Source organism: Helianthus annuus, chromosome 12 (genome assembly GCF_002127325.2).
Source record: "Helianthus annuus cultivar XRQ/B chromosome 12, HanXRQr2.0-SUNRISE, whole genome shotgun sequence".
NCBI classification, from domain to species: Eukaryota; Viridiplantae; Streptophyta; class Magnoliopsida; order Asterales; family Asteraceae; genus Helianthus; species Helianthus annuus.
Genome location: NC_035444.2, coordinates 13,891,882 through 13,907,365, shown reverse-complemented (window position 1 = coordinate 13,907,365; position 15,484 = coordinate 13,891,882). Strand labels below are relative to the sequence as shown.

Below are 15,484 nucleotides of genomic sequence, written 5' to 3'. Positions count from 1 at the left end.
TCATTGTTTTTTGTATTCTACTTTTAAATCTTAAATCTTAAACTATTCTTATGATTTAGATTAGTTATTAACCTCTTTGGCATTAGGTTTAGATCTTTAGTGAGCACAATACCCAATTTCGTTAAGACCTAAGGGCACATTTTTTTCGAGCTCGAACAGGGTACACGAATTCTCGAGGCCGGCTCTGATGATGATGATATCTTAGAGATTTGTTTACTATGTAAATTTGTCTTACTGTTATAAATAAATGTTGCATTTGTATGACATTGTTTTCGGTTGTCTCAGCCAATTGTATGACTATATATTTGTTTGTATGTAATGAACCCTTGCCAGATGTCCTCATATTCCATATAAAACATAGAACTTTATTAATTAAGTTATAACAATGACGTACAAAACAGATATTGGTAATATAATCAACACAAAGAATGGTGTGCACATGAACTTATGATAAGTTTACTTAGCCAGTTCCACCAAGAACAGCCTTGAGCGCCTTCACAGTTGCATCATCAAGGAAAGTAGTCGCCTCCACCAATTTCGACGGCAAATCATTAGCAAACAATGCGAAATCAAGAATCTGTAGGCCCGGTGTCGCGCTACTGAAGCTCGCATATGCAACCGCGGTAACACCACCAGCATTCACCTGAAAATGCAACAACCCTTGAGGAAACAACATAATATCACCCTTCTTTAATGTCTTCACGTAAACCGTATTAGCCGAGGAGATAAAACCGGCTTGAATAAACCCTTGTGTCACCAAAAGGAGCTCAGAACCACCCGGGTGTGTGTGCATTGGGATCACACCACCAACGGCTACATCCAACCGGGCAATGGAGATCCCGAGCCCATTCACACCGGGGAATTGCTCAGTAAATGCTGGAGTGACGGCGGCTTTGATGATGTTGGAAGTGTTTCCAGCAGAGCCTACACCAGATGACATAAAGTCATCTACGGTTACTGTCGCGGCAGGCTTGCAAGAATAGCCTGCTGGGCTTTCTGGACCTTTCAGGTCCGCAACACAAAAGTCTTGCACCGCGGCATTTGCGGAGAAGGTGAGGAGAGAGCATAGGATGAAGAGAATGTGAATCATTTTCAAGATTTTTGTATAAATTAAAGGTTGATGAGAATGATGGGATTTTGTGGTATGCTGGAGTAGGGTTATATAGTGAGGATATTTTTTTTCTTTTTGAAAGGATATTATGAGTGTGGTTTAGGGTAAGTTGAAAGGGAGAACCATGCAAAGCAAGTACAACCGTCGGATCAGGTTACATAAAAAGTGAATATGCAAGCTGGTGTGGTAGTGACCTCCATGTGTTTTAATATAGACAAGAACAGGTTATACCTTTTTTGTTAAAAGAAAGTTGGTATAAATAAAGCCAATATTTATATTTGCTAAGATTTTACAATGATTGGTAGTTATTTATCTCTCTTTTTTACCATGAATTCTTGATTGTTTGGCAAACTAATAGGGGTAGCGCGTTCCACTAGTGATAGTTTTTCATCACTCACAACACCCAATCAAGTTTCGTCACGTCATCGAGCTTCATTCTATAATTAGGGATGAATTTTACTAGGGGTACCCATCACTGGCTCAAAATTTACTAATCTTCATCATCGCAGTGTTCATCACTACAGTCTTCATCAATCTTCACGCGTTGAGGCTACAACGCGTTTTCAAGTTCACGCGTGATGAAGGTGGGTGGCGGTAGTGTTCCACGAGGTTCCATGCGTGGTTACCGTCCCACCACGTAGCGCCCCGACCGGCCTTATATACAGAGTTTTTGATTTGGATCACTGACGGATCACTAGAGTCCCTAAGCTTTATCACACTCTCAAGATGTCACTAATCTATAATGCTATGGACGGTTTTCAAGTTATTTTATTTTGTAATATTTTAAGTCGAACCAAATTGAATTAGAATTAGAAAAAAAGGTAAACTAAATTCGAGTTGATTTGTATAAACCGAGAAACAAACAAATAAAATTAAGATTAAATCAAATAAATGATATATAATAAATAAAAAATGTATTTTTATAAAAGAATAAATTATATATATAGTTTGAATTCATATATTGGGTCGAACCCGTTCGAAAATCACAAATTCAAATTCATTTAAAAAACAAATTCATAATTCAATTTAGATGCTAACCTGGTTTTAAAATTCGAAAACCGAATTCGAGTTTATAATTTGAATTCGGTATGGTTTGAGTTTTGGTCTTTTCAATTTCATGCCTGGTTTAAAAAACTAACAGCACGATACGATCCTCTGATAGATTTCTTAGTTTTAGGTTTTGTGACAAATAGTTTATAGGTGGGTGGTGATCCTTTCTATCATACAAGGTTTAATCTTCTACATCATTAAGCTTTATATTCACCAATGGGGTTAGTGACAGCATTTAGAAACACTTTGGATTTAGAGGTTTTGGCTTCGACAATAGCATTAAAGAAATTCGTTTAAAATAGATATAAGCTCTATATTCTAGACCAAAAAGAGAAACACTTTGTTTCACCTCTATTAATGCGCACTTATACAAGATAAGAATCCTGTTACCTAGAGCATTAGTTTGTGACAGGGAGTTCTGAAAATTCACGAACTTGTATTTTGCGCAAATTAGATTAAAAAGTAAGACCATGTGTAGTGGTAAGCCAAGTGAAATGTCATTTTTCCGCCACGTGTCGTCCACATTATCAAAGGAATTTCACTAGGTAAAATGGTGTAGTGGTGAGGCATGTGAAATTAGTAGGTTTGGATTTGAAAAAAAAGGGATTGGGTAACATACCAGCCAACGGCTAGTTTCCTTGATTTGCACAAAATTGACCTCATGGTTTGAACAACGAAGGGGAGCCCATTTTATCGTTTCATACGAGGTGGGGCGGTGGTAGGCCTCGTAGTTTGCTCATTGTTGTCCCAACAATGTACCATTACAATTGGTCTAAGTAAGCTAAACAATTGGTTAAACTTATAGAAATACGACTTTTGATTTGCTCAACTTTAACTTAATAGGTTATTTCTAATGTTAACGGTTTTGGTTTTTCTTTGAAAGCACATGAATCGTTACGCGTTATTCAAACATTTAATTCCAAAACTGTGTAGGACAACCTTTCATAAAATAAAATAACAATATTATTAATTAAATAAATCGTTCATTAACACTTCGCTGGCACGTATACGATCACGGTCTACCATCTTCTTCTTTGGGCGGGACGACTCGGCATCAAGTTCGTTATACACCGACACAAAATATTTTAGCGTCTCATTGTCGGAAGACGACTCGGTATCGCTATCGCTAGACATCGGAAACGTCGAATCCTTACGGAAATCCATTTGAGAAAGATGTAGATTGTGTGAAATGGGTTTAAAATGGTTTAAAGATGTAGGTTGGTGTGTGTAAAATGATTTAAAATGGAGATATAAATAGATAAAAGGGTTTAAAGGTTGTTTTTTCTATTGAATTTAACCGTTATTCAACGGTCAAAAAGCAAGCAACGTTCGAATTTTTCAAACTTTTCAACGCATTTAAAAAATAACGCGTTATGCACATGGTGGTGGCGGTGTTTGTTATTGTTTTACGCGTGATGGGGTGACCATCACGGACCACCCCGCCTCCCCTAAGGAAGAAGTGAAAGAGCCCCAAAGAAGGGTCCATGACTTCTATTGAAGTTGTTCATGTACCTTCATAGTGTCAGACAGCTGGCTGACACCCTCTCATTGGTCATTGTTTTTTGTATTCTACTTTTAAATCTTAAACTTTGTTAATATACGTGTTTAGCTCTTCTGTTTAAAAAAAAATTATTTTTATTGGTTAACTTTGTTTATATGAATGTTCAGTCCCTCTACTTTAACTTTAGTACTGGATATGTTTAACCATTCTACTTTTATTCCTTTTTGTAGTTAATCGTGGCTTTTTGTATTTTGTTTTTAAACACTCAACCTCGCTAATATACGTGTTTAACCTCTCTATTTTTATAATAGCTTTCTTTTTATTGGTTAACTTTGTTTATATGCGTGTTTAGTCCCTATCCTTAGTGTACATGTTTAGTCCCTCTACTTTTATTCCTTTAGTATTTCATCTTTTAGCTTTTCCCCTTGCTACCATGACGAACCAACCCGAGGGATTGGTGGACAAACGCTACTACTCCTAGATTTTAATAAAGTTACTCTATCACGAGAGTATTTTTACCTATGTCTCGATGTAATTTTTATTAAGAATGTGTTATGAGTAGTATGTTCAAGCAACCAAACACGACCGTACATGTTATCAAACTGAGAAATATTCCGGTTACCGCCCTACAACGCGGACGGGCATAAAACTACTTAAATCTAAAAGGCATAGACCTAATATGCGTTTTCAAAGCGGTTCTTATAGCGCAAAGTACATAATCTACTTCAATATCAAAATTTTTAATTAGGCAATATACTCTCTTTAAGTAACCTTATAGATCTCAACTTAACCACTACTTCGAGTATATAAAGCTAGAAAACCTTTGGTTTCACTAACTAAAGCCTATTCTAATAGTATGTTATTGAAGTTGGAACAAGTATAATGTAAGCCTATTTTACATCAACTAAAAAGTAAACAAACCAAACATGCATGTTAGCTAATAGTCCAAGGACGAAACCTATAACTTTAAAAACAAATATCAAAACCCATTCTAGCCCACTAACTATCCATTTTATAGTTTGAATGACTTATTATTCCCATTGACCGTACCGCTGTACTCCTCCTCCCCTCCTCCGCCGTACTCCACTTTCCGGCGTCATCTCCGCCACATATCCGATGCTAACAATCTAAATCACACGTCTCCATCTCTAATTTCCACCACACGATGTCGGTTCACGATCAAGCAGCTGTCGCAGTTCTCTCGCAAGTAGCCCTAGCCGCTGACGGTGCAGTTCTCGGTCTAGCGTTATCGTACATTGCAGTCCGCAGCGTCATCAAGTACAAGACGACGTCTTTTGCCTTGAACAAAGTGAAGAAAGCACCTTCGGTCAGCGTTTCCGATCTCCGTTCTGTTCTCTCTAATTCTTCCGAACATGATGCCGATACGAGTAGTTCGAGTGATGAGAAGCTCGTGATTGTTAGAGGCGTTGTGGAGACGAAGTCTGCTGTTAATGGAAACTGGAAGAAACAGAATATTTTGGTGTCTCATGAGTCGAATGAGAAGGCGGTTATCTTGCAGAGGACTCAAACGGTATATGTTGTTTGTTTCAGGAGTTTTTTGTTCGTTTTGATATGAATTTGTTAGAGGTTTTGTGATTCTGAACTTAAATTTGTTTATATATTGGTTTATTAGAGATGTGATTAAATTAGGTCAAATGAACAACTTAGTTTGTTATGCAAAATTGCTCAACTAATAGCTAAGATGATGTTGCCCCTTTTAATTTAGTTCTAGGTAGCTATTGTAGACTTGTTACGGGCTTTCGGCTGTGTTAGACATGTTTTTGGCTGGTTTAGAGTTTAGACTGTTTTAGGCCGGTTCAGACTTGCCTGTTGCTGCGCTCAAGGTGTTTTGGTACGCCTTAACTGGCTTCGTAGTTTGTTATGAAAATTCACTCAACTAATGGCTAGCATGATGTTGCATTTATAATTTAGTTTCAGGTAACCATAACAAGCCATTTTTAGCTGTTGTAGGCCTGATTTTGGCTGGTTTAGACTGGTTTGGGCCGGTTCAGACAGGCTTTTGGCAGGTTCAGGATGTTATTTCTATGTTTTTTGTGCTTTTGCTCATTGCTGCACTTAAGGCGTTTTTGGTGCGCTTCGCCTTGTCACTGATGCTTATGACTACTATGATTTCTTTTTTATATCTAGAATTGATGTGTTGCTTATATAAATAGCGGGAATTAGTGGCGAAGCTTGAGATTTCCGACCAGGGGGCGGAAGTCACCGGACCTAAAAATTTCAATAAAACCGAGGGGTCGAAAACGTAGATACCCAAAAATTTCTATACGAAAACTACATACTGTCCACTACTGAGCGAAAAGTTTGGGGGGTCGGCCGCCCCCTCCCGCCCTACTTAAGCTGCGCCAATGGCGGGAATAACTTGACTGGCTTCTTAGCTTGTTATGCAAAATTTCTCAACTAATAGCTAGAAAGAAGTATGTTTTTTATAGTTCAGTTCCAGGTAGCCAAAACAAGTTCTCTTTTAGCTGTTTAGACTTGTTTCTGGCTGTTTTAGACTTGCTTTCGTCTGTTTTAGATGTTTTTTTTGGCTGGTTTAGACTGTTTACAGGTTTTGACTACTATGACGTAGTTATAACTTATATCCAGATTTGATGCTCATATAGATAGCAGGACTAGGCCAATAGCTTGACTAGCGTTTTGGTTGATCTATTAAATATTTCTGCATCTGTGATTTCTAGTTTAAAATATGAATTACAATTACCTTGAATTCTTGTAGTGTATATACAACGAATGGAGAGGATTTTTTGGATGGACTTCAGATTTTCGTTCCTTGTTTGCAAGACACTGGAAACAGCAAGAAACTTCATCACTAAGAACGGTAACTTTAACAATCTTGTTACTTAAAGAGTTATTTGTTAGTAGTTATCTGTTGACATGCCAGTTCCTCCTGTAGAGTTCAAGCGGCTCAAACATTAGGACGTATCAATGTGAATACACTTCTTTGGCATTATCTTCTTATATAGAAAACACAAAAATGAATGACATTAAACAGTGTCTGTGAACACTAAACCCCAATAAATAAATATTCAGTATATTAATGACCTTGATTGAATAACTTTTTTGTTCTCGACTAGGCTAATGGTATAAAATAATAATCTCATTAGATACAGCAAATAATAACTTTATAAACTTGTTGTAAGGTAAGTAATATTCATTAAATATGTTAAAACCTTCTATATATATCACATAGTCCCATAATATTAATCTCTCTTGATTGTCATCTTCATCCGTAAGTGATGCCATGAACATTTTCAGTTAGATATTTATAAATCTGCTCTACATTTGTGGCGTTACTGTAGTGTAGGTCAAAAATCACCTCTTTCAATCTATGAATGACTTCAATATCACCAGTCTCTTGTTTGAGAGGCATACCCTCAGATCACATTTTTCAGTATTGTAAACAATTAGCAATAGATGTTCCCTTCACATCAATATTCCAAGCAATATTAATTAATAAAATCAATAGCATCCAGTATATTGATTATTTCGGATTAGTGTGCTACTTAGACATGATACAGGGTTTTTTGTATGGTGCTTAGTTACCTGTTAATTTTAGTTTCTGTTTTTTATAATACGTAAACGGTAAATGTACAACAATTACTATTATTGTTTTATTCTTTACTTTCCTATTTGTTATATTATTATAAAGTGACCCCGGTTCACACTACAGTCGTCCGATCTACACCAACCATTACTGCCTCCAACTATCTCATAATTGCAACAACTTTACTCGAATGTTTTTCTTTCTTTAATGAACTTCAATAATCTACTCACTTCAGAAATCAGAATTTATCATGATATTCATAATTTTTTTTATGGATAGATTCCTTTTATCCTTGTTGATGGGGGACATTGGCCACAATCTGATTATCTGACTGTAAACTTGGATGGCTCAAAGCATCCTTTACCTCTTACAACTGTATACCACAATTTGCAGCCCATTAGTGCTTCTCCTTACACCTTCCTCCAGGCATTTTTCGGTCACGAGTATCCCGTAAGCCCATACATTAATTAATCTTCATGGTTTATCTTAGTCATAGTTGTCGATAGCGAATAGCGACAAATAGCAACAAGGCACCTATAGGCTACGTAGCGAATAGCGACGGCTATTTTATAAATAGCGATTACACTAGAAAAAGAATTTTGAAAATTTTTATATGTATATCACATCAAAATACCTTTGTATATATGCTATTTTACATGTATATTTAACAAAAACCTATAAATCCAGCTATTTTATAGCTATATCTAATTGCTATTTACATCAAAAAAAAAAAAAAAAAAAACAATCGCTATCATCGCTATTTGTCGCTATGACCCATATAGCGACACTACGTCGCATCGCTACATAGCGCGCTATAGCGGTCGCTATAGCCGCTATTAACAACTATGATCTTAGTTTCATTTGATCTTGGTTTTCTTATATCTTTCTTGGTGGTGTTGAAGGTTGGGCTTCTTGATGAAGAGAAAATTCTACCAGTCGGAAAGGAAATCACTGCAGTTGGTCTAGTCAGCTTGAAAAATGGAACTCCTGAAGTGTCGGCATGCAATGATCTACCTTTTTTCCTGTAAGGATAATTCTGCAGATTGAATTTAGCATCGAACTAACGATATTGATTTCTGATATGCCCTTGTAGCTCTGGGTGGCTGATACATGACACTGAAAAACCAGGTTTTGGGTTGCCATATTTAAACCTGTTTAATGAATGGGTCGTGTTCGGGTTGACCTGCTTAACCTGTTTAATCAAGCAGATCGACCCGCCAACCTATTTACGACCCGTTTTACCTATTTAATAGCGATGATAGAGAGTGCTATAGCGAATAGCGTACTGATGGATCATCGCTATCTGATGTTTTGCGCTCAATAGCCTGAGATAGCGACGCTTTGGGTTTTTTTTAAATATATTAAAAACCGAATTTCTAGGCATTTTAACCGACCAAACAGCTGTAATCTTCACTAATTGCATAAAAAAACCTTAAATTCGTGAATAAAACCCAAATTTAGTTAAAAAAAATTAATACGTTATCGCTAAACATCAAATAGCTCTCGGTATCACTACGTAGCATATAGGTAGCTTGTCGCTATTTACCGCTATTCGCTATTAACAACCATAGTTATTAAAAGCCATCGCCTCTAGCACCTAGGCCCATTTTTCAGGCGAGGCGAGGCAGTTGCGCTTTAAGTCGAGGAAATTGCGCTTTAATTCTCCAGGTGATGGTTCAGGCGCACATTCCGGCGGGATTCCTAGATTCCCAAATAGTTTCCGGCCAAATTCTCTAAATTCCGACAAGATTCTAGCTAGATTTCTACTTTTATCCAAAGAAAACTACTTTTCTACACTAATACACTAATGTTTTTAGAACTTTTAGTTCTAAAAAGATAATATATAGTTTTATATAATAGAATCTGTTTATTTTATTTGAAGAATAGTATTCTTTTTAGGGGTGTTCATCGAATCGAATATCGAATTTTCGAATTATTCGAATCGAATTGTTCGAATAATTTTTATTTTTCTTTGAATTCGTATTCGATTCGAATTCGATTAAAACCTATCGAATTCGAATCGAATTCGTATTCGAATAAAAAAACCCAATTCGTATTCGATTCGTATTCGATTAAAATTTCGAATTCGAATCGAATTCGAATAAATTCGATTTAATTCAGATTCTTTAAAACATGTAAAGAACTATAAAAATGAAACATAAATTTTAAAGCAGCCATAAAACACGATATCACATTAAAAAGTTTCAAATAAAATACCACAAGTCTAAAATTCAAAACTAGAAGCCGGGAATAATCACTCCACATTATAAGTTAATATTTTTATGCTTAGAAATCTATTGATAGATTTGTTAATTAGGTTTTACTTATGGGTCATGTAATGGCTAATTTTAATACTTGGAAAAAAATAGAAAAGAATTTATAGTATTGCTTAATAAAAGTTATAAATTTTGTTATATATAAAAATAATAATTAAAAATGTATAATTTTTATTCGAATTTCGAATCGAATCGAATTTGAAATTATAAATTCGTATTCGATTTACTTGACTCGAATTGAATCGAATTCGAATTCTTATAATCGAAACGAATTCTTGATAATCGAATCGAATTTAAACCAATTTCGAATTTTTCGAATTCGAAACGAATCCTGAACACCCCTAATTCTTTTTCTAATACATAATATATTTTTAACTTTTTTTTCATTGTGCGCTTAATTTTTCTCAGGCCCTCGCTTTTTTTGCGCTTTGCGCCCAGGCCCCAGGCGAGGCCTATGCGCCTTGAGTGCGCTTAGCGCCTTTAATAACTACGTTAACAACTATGTGTATAAGTACCCACCAACCCATTTTAACACATTTTCAACTTGATTACAAGTTTACTACCTGTCTTTGACACGAATAAATATATGCGGGTCATGTTTAGGTTCAACAATTTAACCTACCAACGAGACACGATTGAGACCCTGGTCGTAAGTAAGAAAGTAGCAAACCAACTTTTTTCTAGAACGGCAAACTCACACACTCTCTAATACACCTTTGTCATTTGGTAATTAAGTAGCTAACCTACTGTTTTTTTTTTTTGCAAGATCAAATATGAACAAAGCTCAAATGGTAATGGAACTTGACTTTAGGACAAAAGTTTTGTTTTGGAGTGGAATTGTTGTCGGCTCACTAGCAACTGGTATCCTCGGCTATGCTATCGTAAGGTATTGTAGCGATTTACTCCAAAATGTGGTTTAATGTCTTTAGCTATGTTAAGATTGTTGTGTACCGTTATCAGGAACTGGAACAGATTTAAAGAATGGAGACAGCGAAGGCAGATTCAGCGGCAAAATGCTGCAGAGGAAAATAATGAAGCCGAAGCTGATGTGGCAGCAGAAGAGGATATCGGTGAAGTTCCAGAAGGGCAGTTGTGTGTGATCTGCTTGATGAGACAACGACGGTCTGCATTTGTACCTTGTGGGCATTTAGTCTGTTGTCCACGATGCGCACTTTCAGTTGAGCGGGATTTGTCTCCCAAATGCCCGGTTTGCAGACAGACGATTCACAGTTCGGTCAGGATATATGAATCTTGAGGCATGATTAGGTTTTGGTTTGGGGTTTGAGGTGGTTATAGTCGGGTGAAAAAAGAATGTAGATATGTGCATACTCTATAACTCTATTGGTGATGGGTTTTGGACTTTCTTTGATGTATAAATATTGCATTAGATCAATAGCTAAATTTCACTTTTAGCTCTTGAGATACATATGGTTTGCGGAATGTAACTAAGAGCATCCGCAACGCTGGTGATGTACTGATGTGGCAGCGTTTGGATTTCAAAACTTTCCCCATTGTGGCGTTCGTTCGCACCACTCGTTTGGAATTGCAAACCCCTTTCAAATGAGAGATTGGCTCCCTACACAAACAATTAATATGTTATATTAATATTTTTTACATAACAAGTGTGTTTGAAAAAAGATAGTAACATTGTGTGAGATATGAGTGTTTTTAAAGAATGCTTGGAATTTGATGTGGCATTTTGTGCGTTTAGAGCATCTACATTAACAAACCTCCACCTATGCCACCACACCAGATAATGTGTATGTGCGAGACAATCCCGTCCCATGGTCTGCCTCTTTGTTTCTGCACTCTGGACGCACACTCCAGACAAGCTTTACAACAACCTGAGGTCCGCCACCTCGGTTTGTAGCTTCAGACCTCATACAAACGTCACTGATGTGGTTCGGTACCGGTACCGGGTACCATTTGCTCATCCCTAGTTGTAAGAATCACTAGGTGCTAGTCGGCCAGTGGGGTACCGACAAGCGATTACTTGGATTGAAATTTTATATGTAACTTTCAGTTTTATATGTATATACACATTTTGTATGTATTTTTTTTAAGTAGACATGTTTAGTTGTTTATCCACCTAACTCGTATCATATTAAGCAATTCCTGAGATACAAACATGTTTGCGTTTAAGTGGATAAACAATACCAGTAATTGACGTGAATTGTTTAAAACTGAGTATGTATTAAAGCTTAACGGTGCAACCGATATGTCTAAAAGAAACTGATATGATCATCTTGCACAATTCTCACAAAAAGATTGATTGTAAATAGTTTACATTTCATTTTATTGCTTTACATTTCAAAATCAAAAAGATTTGCAGTGTGTTTTAACTTAAAGTTTGTAAAAGCCAGAAAGATCTTATATTTCAACTTATTTTCGATAACAGATGTTGGAATACTAATCTTTTATCAAAACTGATGAATGAGTTTTTGCACAACTAGCTAAGGGCTTATTTGAAAGATTGATTTTGAAAATGGCATAAAGTGAAAAACTTGGATTGAACAAAAATGTTAAAAACTGGAATTTCATCACGAAATGTTAAACTAAGGTCATTAATTTGTACTTGGGGAAACAAGATTTTTGAAAACAACAGATTGTTGCAGACTTAAACATTAAACCAAGGTCATTAACTTGGACTTGGTTAAACGGACGTGTGTGAAAGTTGATTGTTTGAAATTGAAAACAATGGACATCAAACACATGAGATATCCCACACGCAGGAGTCCTACAGAGGACTCATGCGCGCACATGAGTCCTATAGAGGACCCACCTCTTCAGTAGTGTTTGGCTTATATAACAAGAGTTAGAAAAAGAGTGAAGTAAGCGATTACATAACTATTTTGTGTATCATAAAGTAGAGAATAACTACACTTGATAGATCTGATACAATAACCGAACAATTCAGAACTATATACGAATGATTCTATGATTCACAAGGTTTTTAATCTGTTTTCCGTAGAGAACAAAATGAAACGGGCTGCCCTTTCCACCATAATCCAACAGACCGATCTTCAACTCGCATTTCCCAGCGACTGTCGTACTTTCTCAACAGCGCACGCGCTTGATCCACAACATCATCTGCAAACGCGTGTTTGACAAACCCCACACCGTTCATCCTCTCGCCCCATTTCTCTTTCCTTTCATTCATCTCACACATGCTAATCAATGCTTTCGCAGCTTCACCTTCTACAACTCTTCTTTCTTCCATGTCTCTCCCTTTAAACGCCACACTTGTCGAGTCCAAAAAGCTCCATAAATAGTCTAACCTTCGAGCGAATCCTGAATCGAAGCTGCTGCAGTTGTCGCAGCTGCAGTCCATGTTATTATCACTCAAAATCACTCCTTGAGGACTCATATTTCGCATCAACTTCAAGAACTCAGTTCTGTCGTCTGGTTCGTTATGACTGATGCCGTGCAATCTAAACTGAGCGCAGACGATTAAAGTTTCGTCTTCGGAGAAACTAATGGCGTCCGCATTTAGATTTCGCAAAGGAATATTGTCCAGTTTGTTAAACTGTAAATTAATATCGACATCTTTAGCAAAACGGAGAATGTTAGAGGCGAAGTCGTAGCCAGGTGGACAGCTTGCAAAGGGAAGTTGATGGTTGTCGAGCGTTGGTGGGACGACAGTTATTCGAACCAGCGGTGGTGGGCCACCTGGTCTACGACTCAGCGCTTCTAGAAGCGTGGGCCATTGGAACCCATGAGAGACACCAATATCTAGTATGTGAAGCGCGTTGCACGAACCATGATCTTGCTCTGACAACACCTGGAGGACCGCGTTGTTAGCAATATTGTTAGGGATAGTAAACCATGGATTAATGTCGTTAAAATAGATTAGAGATTGTTTAAAGAGTTTCGGCGTTGATGTGGTGAAACTTGGTGCTTTCTCTAATCGACCATCCGGTCTGTGCGGATACTGATAGCAATGAAGGTGGTGGAGGAGGGCTTGCATCCCGTGTGCTGCCAGCCTGTAATTGGCGTCCCCACTTGGGGACGCCAATTCATTTAGAACAAACAGGAGGTGTTGTACACGTGTCATGTTTCCAGTTGTGATCGCTGCAGCACACGGGTTCAGCAACTGTTCTGCCCACCGGCCGTTTTTGTTACTACCAATGTTGTTATCACCCTTTGCTGATTTTCCGGCGCCTTTCTTGTTTCCGGATGAATTTTTCCCAACACGTGGCGTATGATCCTCGGGTGCTTTCTGTTTCTTCGACAGCTCAGACGCCGCCTGTTGTGGCTGATCCGTAATAAAGAGATCAACAATAGGTGAAGAAGAAGATGAAGATGAAATAGTTTTAGCATCAATGGGGTCCAAACCGAACCAAGGATCATCCATGGTGCAATATAGATCATCTAGGATTAATGGCGAGTGCAGCGTTGAATCATCTAACCAACCCAAGATTTGATCCGGGTTCAGATCCGGATCCGGTTCTCCAAACGACATGGTTTCAGACATTGGAGTTGTGTTTAGTGGAAAACAAGGTAAGAACTTAGAACATTGAACAATGCTTGACCATATGTGGTTGATCATTTATGTGCTGTGTTATGGAATATATGATATTGTCTTAAATGAGTAATTTGATTTGTAAATATGTAAACAGGACGGCAGTTCTGTTTTCTTGTTTAGATAATTAGCAATTAACAAATGAGTAAATATTATTTGAGTTTAGTTATTCCCGTCTTATTAGCAATTAATTAATGAGTAAATATTGTTTGAGTTTAGTAGCGAATATAGTATTCTTGTCCTGGTTCTCGTATCATATATTGTTCGGTTTTTAAACAGTTGACTATTTGTGTGTATTAGATAATGTTATCATGTTTCAGCTAAATTAAGATTGCAATATATTATAAGGTATAATTTTAAGATGCATGTAGGAACTCAAGTGGCACATGGTCTCATATTTAATAAGGGTGTTAGGAGTGGTTAAACACCTTAGAGTGGCAAATCAAAAAACGACCAATGAGAGTGTGTCATGTCAAAGTGGAAAACTATGTTCCAAAGTGTTGACAATGGTTAGACACTTGGTGAAGTGGTAAACTATTTTTTTTTTAAAAAAAAGAAAAAGGTTTGATTGGTTGAGATTGGCATGGACCCCACCCCACACACCCTCCTCTCTCTCCTATCCTTCCTCCCCGCATCGGCATGGCATCACCGCACAAACCAGTCAAAATCGGCAAACATCTTGCTGGCGGTGGTTTACCGCGTCGGTAAACTCGTTTGCCGAGTGTTGCCGATCACCACTCCTAACACCCTAAGAAATATTCCTTCGTATACTCATACTAAATTAGGCTCTTTTATCTTAGAGATTTGTTTCATGTATCATGTGTGGGTGTTCGGGGGCAAAAGTGAAAGTGCACGAATTTTAATGTTATTTTACTAATTTCGTGAAAATAACGTTAAAAGAGGGGGATGGTTAATCATGCATCATGTGGTGGCATTTATAGTCGAAAGACAAGGGGTACATGCACTAATCGGCATTTGTCTCAATTGTTGAGTGTTATGTGCCTTATGTCCAAGGCTTGATGCAAAACTACTATCGAGCTGGGGGTCTCATTGGAAGCAGTCTCTCTATTCCTACGCGGTAGAGGTAAGGCTGTCTACATCTCACCCTCCTCAGACCCTACCTTAGCTTTGCTATTGGTGGGATATACTGAGTATGATGATCATGGCCGGCCCTGGGGGTGGGCGGGGAGGACCACCGGTCAGGGCCGATATTTTGAGGGGCAAGTTTCTTATGAAAAAACCCGATATGTGTATGTAAAATATTTTATAATAGGGTACACCCATACAAACACCAACATATAGCCCCCTTACAAAACTATTCTTATGATTTAGATTAGTTATTAACCTCTTTGGCATTAGGTTTAGATCTTTAGTGAGCACAATACCCAATTTCGTTAAGACCTAAGGGCACATTTTTTTCGAGCTCGAACAGGGTACACGAATTCTCGAGGCCGGCTCT

General features: G+C 37.4%; 3 protein-coding genes across 3 annotated transcripts; 1 reads left to right on the top strand and 2 right to left on the bottom strand.

Moving 5' to 3' along the window:
- Positions 1–344: 344 nt before the first annotated feature.
- Positions 345–1,134, bottom strand: LOC110894181 (auxin-binding protein ABP19a). The gene has a single exon (XM_022141369.2). It carries the CDS (start codon positions 1,088–1,090, stop codon positions 461–463), a length of 630 nt encoding a protein of 209 aa, XP_021997061.1. The 5' UTR covers positions 1,091–1,134; the 3' UTR covers positions 345–460.
- A 3,533-nt stretch (positions 1,135–4,667) lies between these two features.
- LOC110894180 (E3 ubiquitin-protein ligase SPL2) lies at positions 4,668–10,929 on the top strand. The gene is made up of 6 exons (XM_022141368.2): positions 4,668–5,193; positions 6,400–6,501; positions 7,507–7,677; positions 8,130–8,251; positions 10,270–10,389; positions 10,464–10,929. Exons 1-6 carry the CDS (start codon positions 4,828–4,830, stop codon positions 10,756–10,758), a joined length of 1,176 nt encoding a protein of 391 aa, XP_021997060.1. The 5' UTR covers positions 4,668–4,827; the 3' UTR covers positions 10,759–10,929.
- A 1,413-nt stretch (positions 10,930–12,342) lies between these two features.
- On the bottom strand, positions 12,343–14,016 carry LOC110896412 (protein NODULATION SIGNALING PATHWAY 1). The gene has a single exon (XM_022143775.2). The coding sequence runs from the start codon at positions 13,975–13,977 to the stop codon at positions 12,457–12,459; it is 1,521 nt and encodes a 506-aa protein (XP_021999467.1). The 5' UTR covers positions 13,978–14,016; the 3' UTR covers positions 12,343–12,456.
- Between the last annotated feature and the right edge of the window lie 1,468 nt (positions 14,017–15,484).

Bases quoted from the DNA above. Each gene is read 5' to 3' on its own strand.
- LOC110894181 (XM_022141369.2), bottom strand. From the start codon at position 1,090: ATGATTCACATTCTCTTCATCCTATGCTCTCTCCTCACCTTCTCCGCA.
- LOC110894180 (XM_022141368.2), top strand. From the start codon at position 4,828: ATGTCGGTTCACGATCAAGCAGCTGTCGCAGTTCTCTCGCAAGTAGCC. The intron at 6,502-7,506 runs GTAACTTTAACA...TTTTATGGATAG, and splicing joins AAACTTCATCACTAAGAACG to ATTCCTTTTATCCTTGTTGA. The intron at 8,252-10,269 runs GTAAGGATAATT...TTTTTTTGCAAG, and splicing joins AATGATCTACCTTTTTTCCT to ATCAAATATGAACAAAGCTC.
- LOC110896412 (XM_022143775.2), bottom strand. From the start codon at position 13,977: ATGTCTGAAACCATGTCGTTTGGAGAACCGGATCCGGATCTGAACCCG.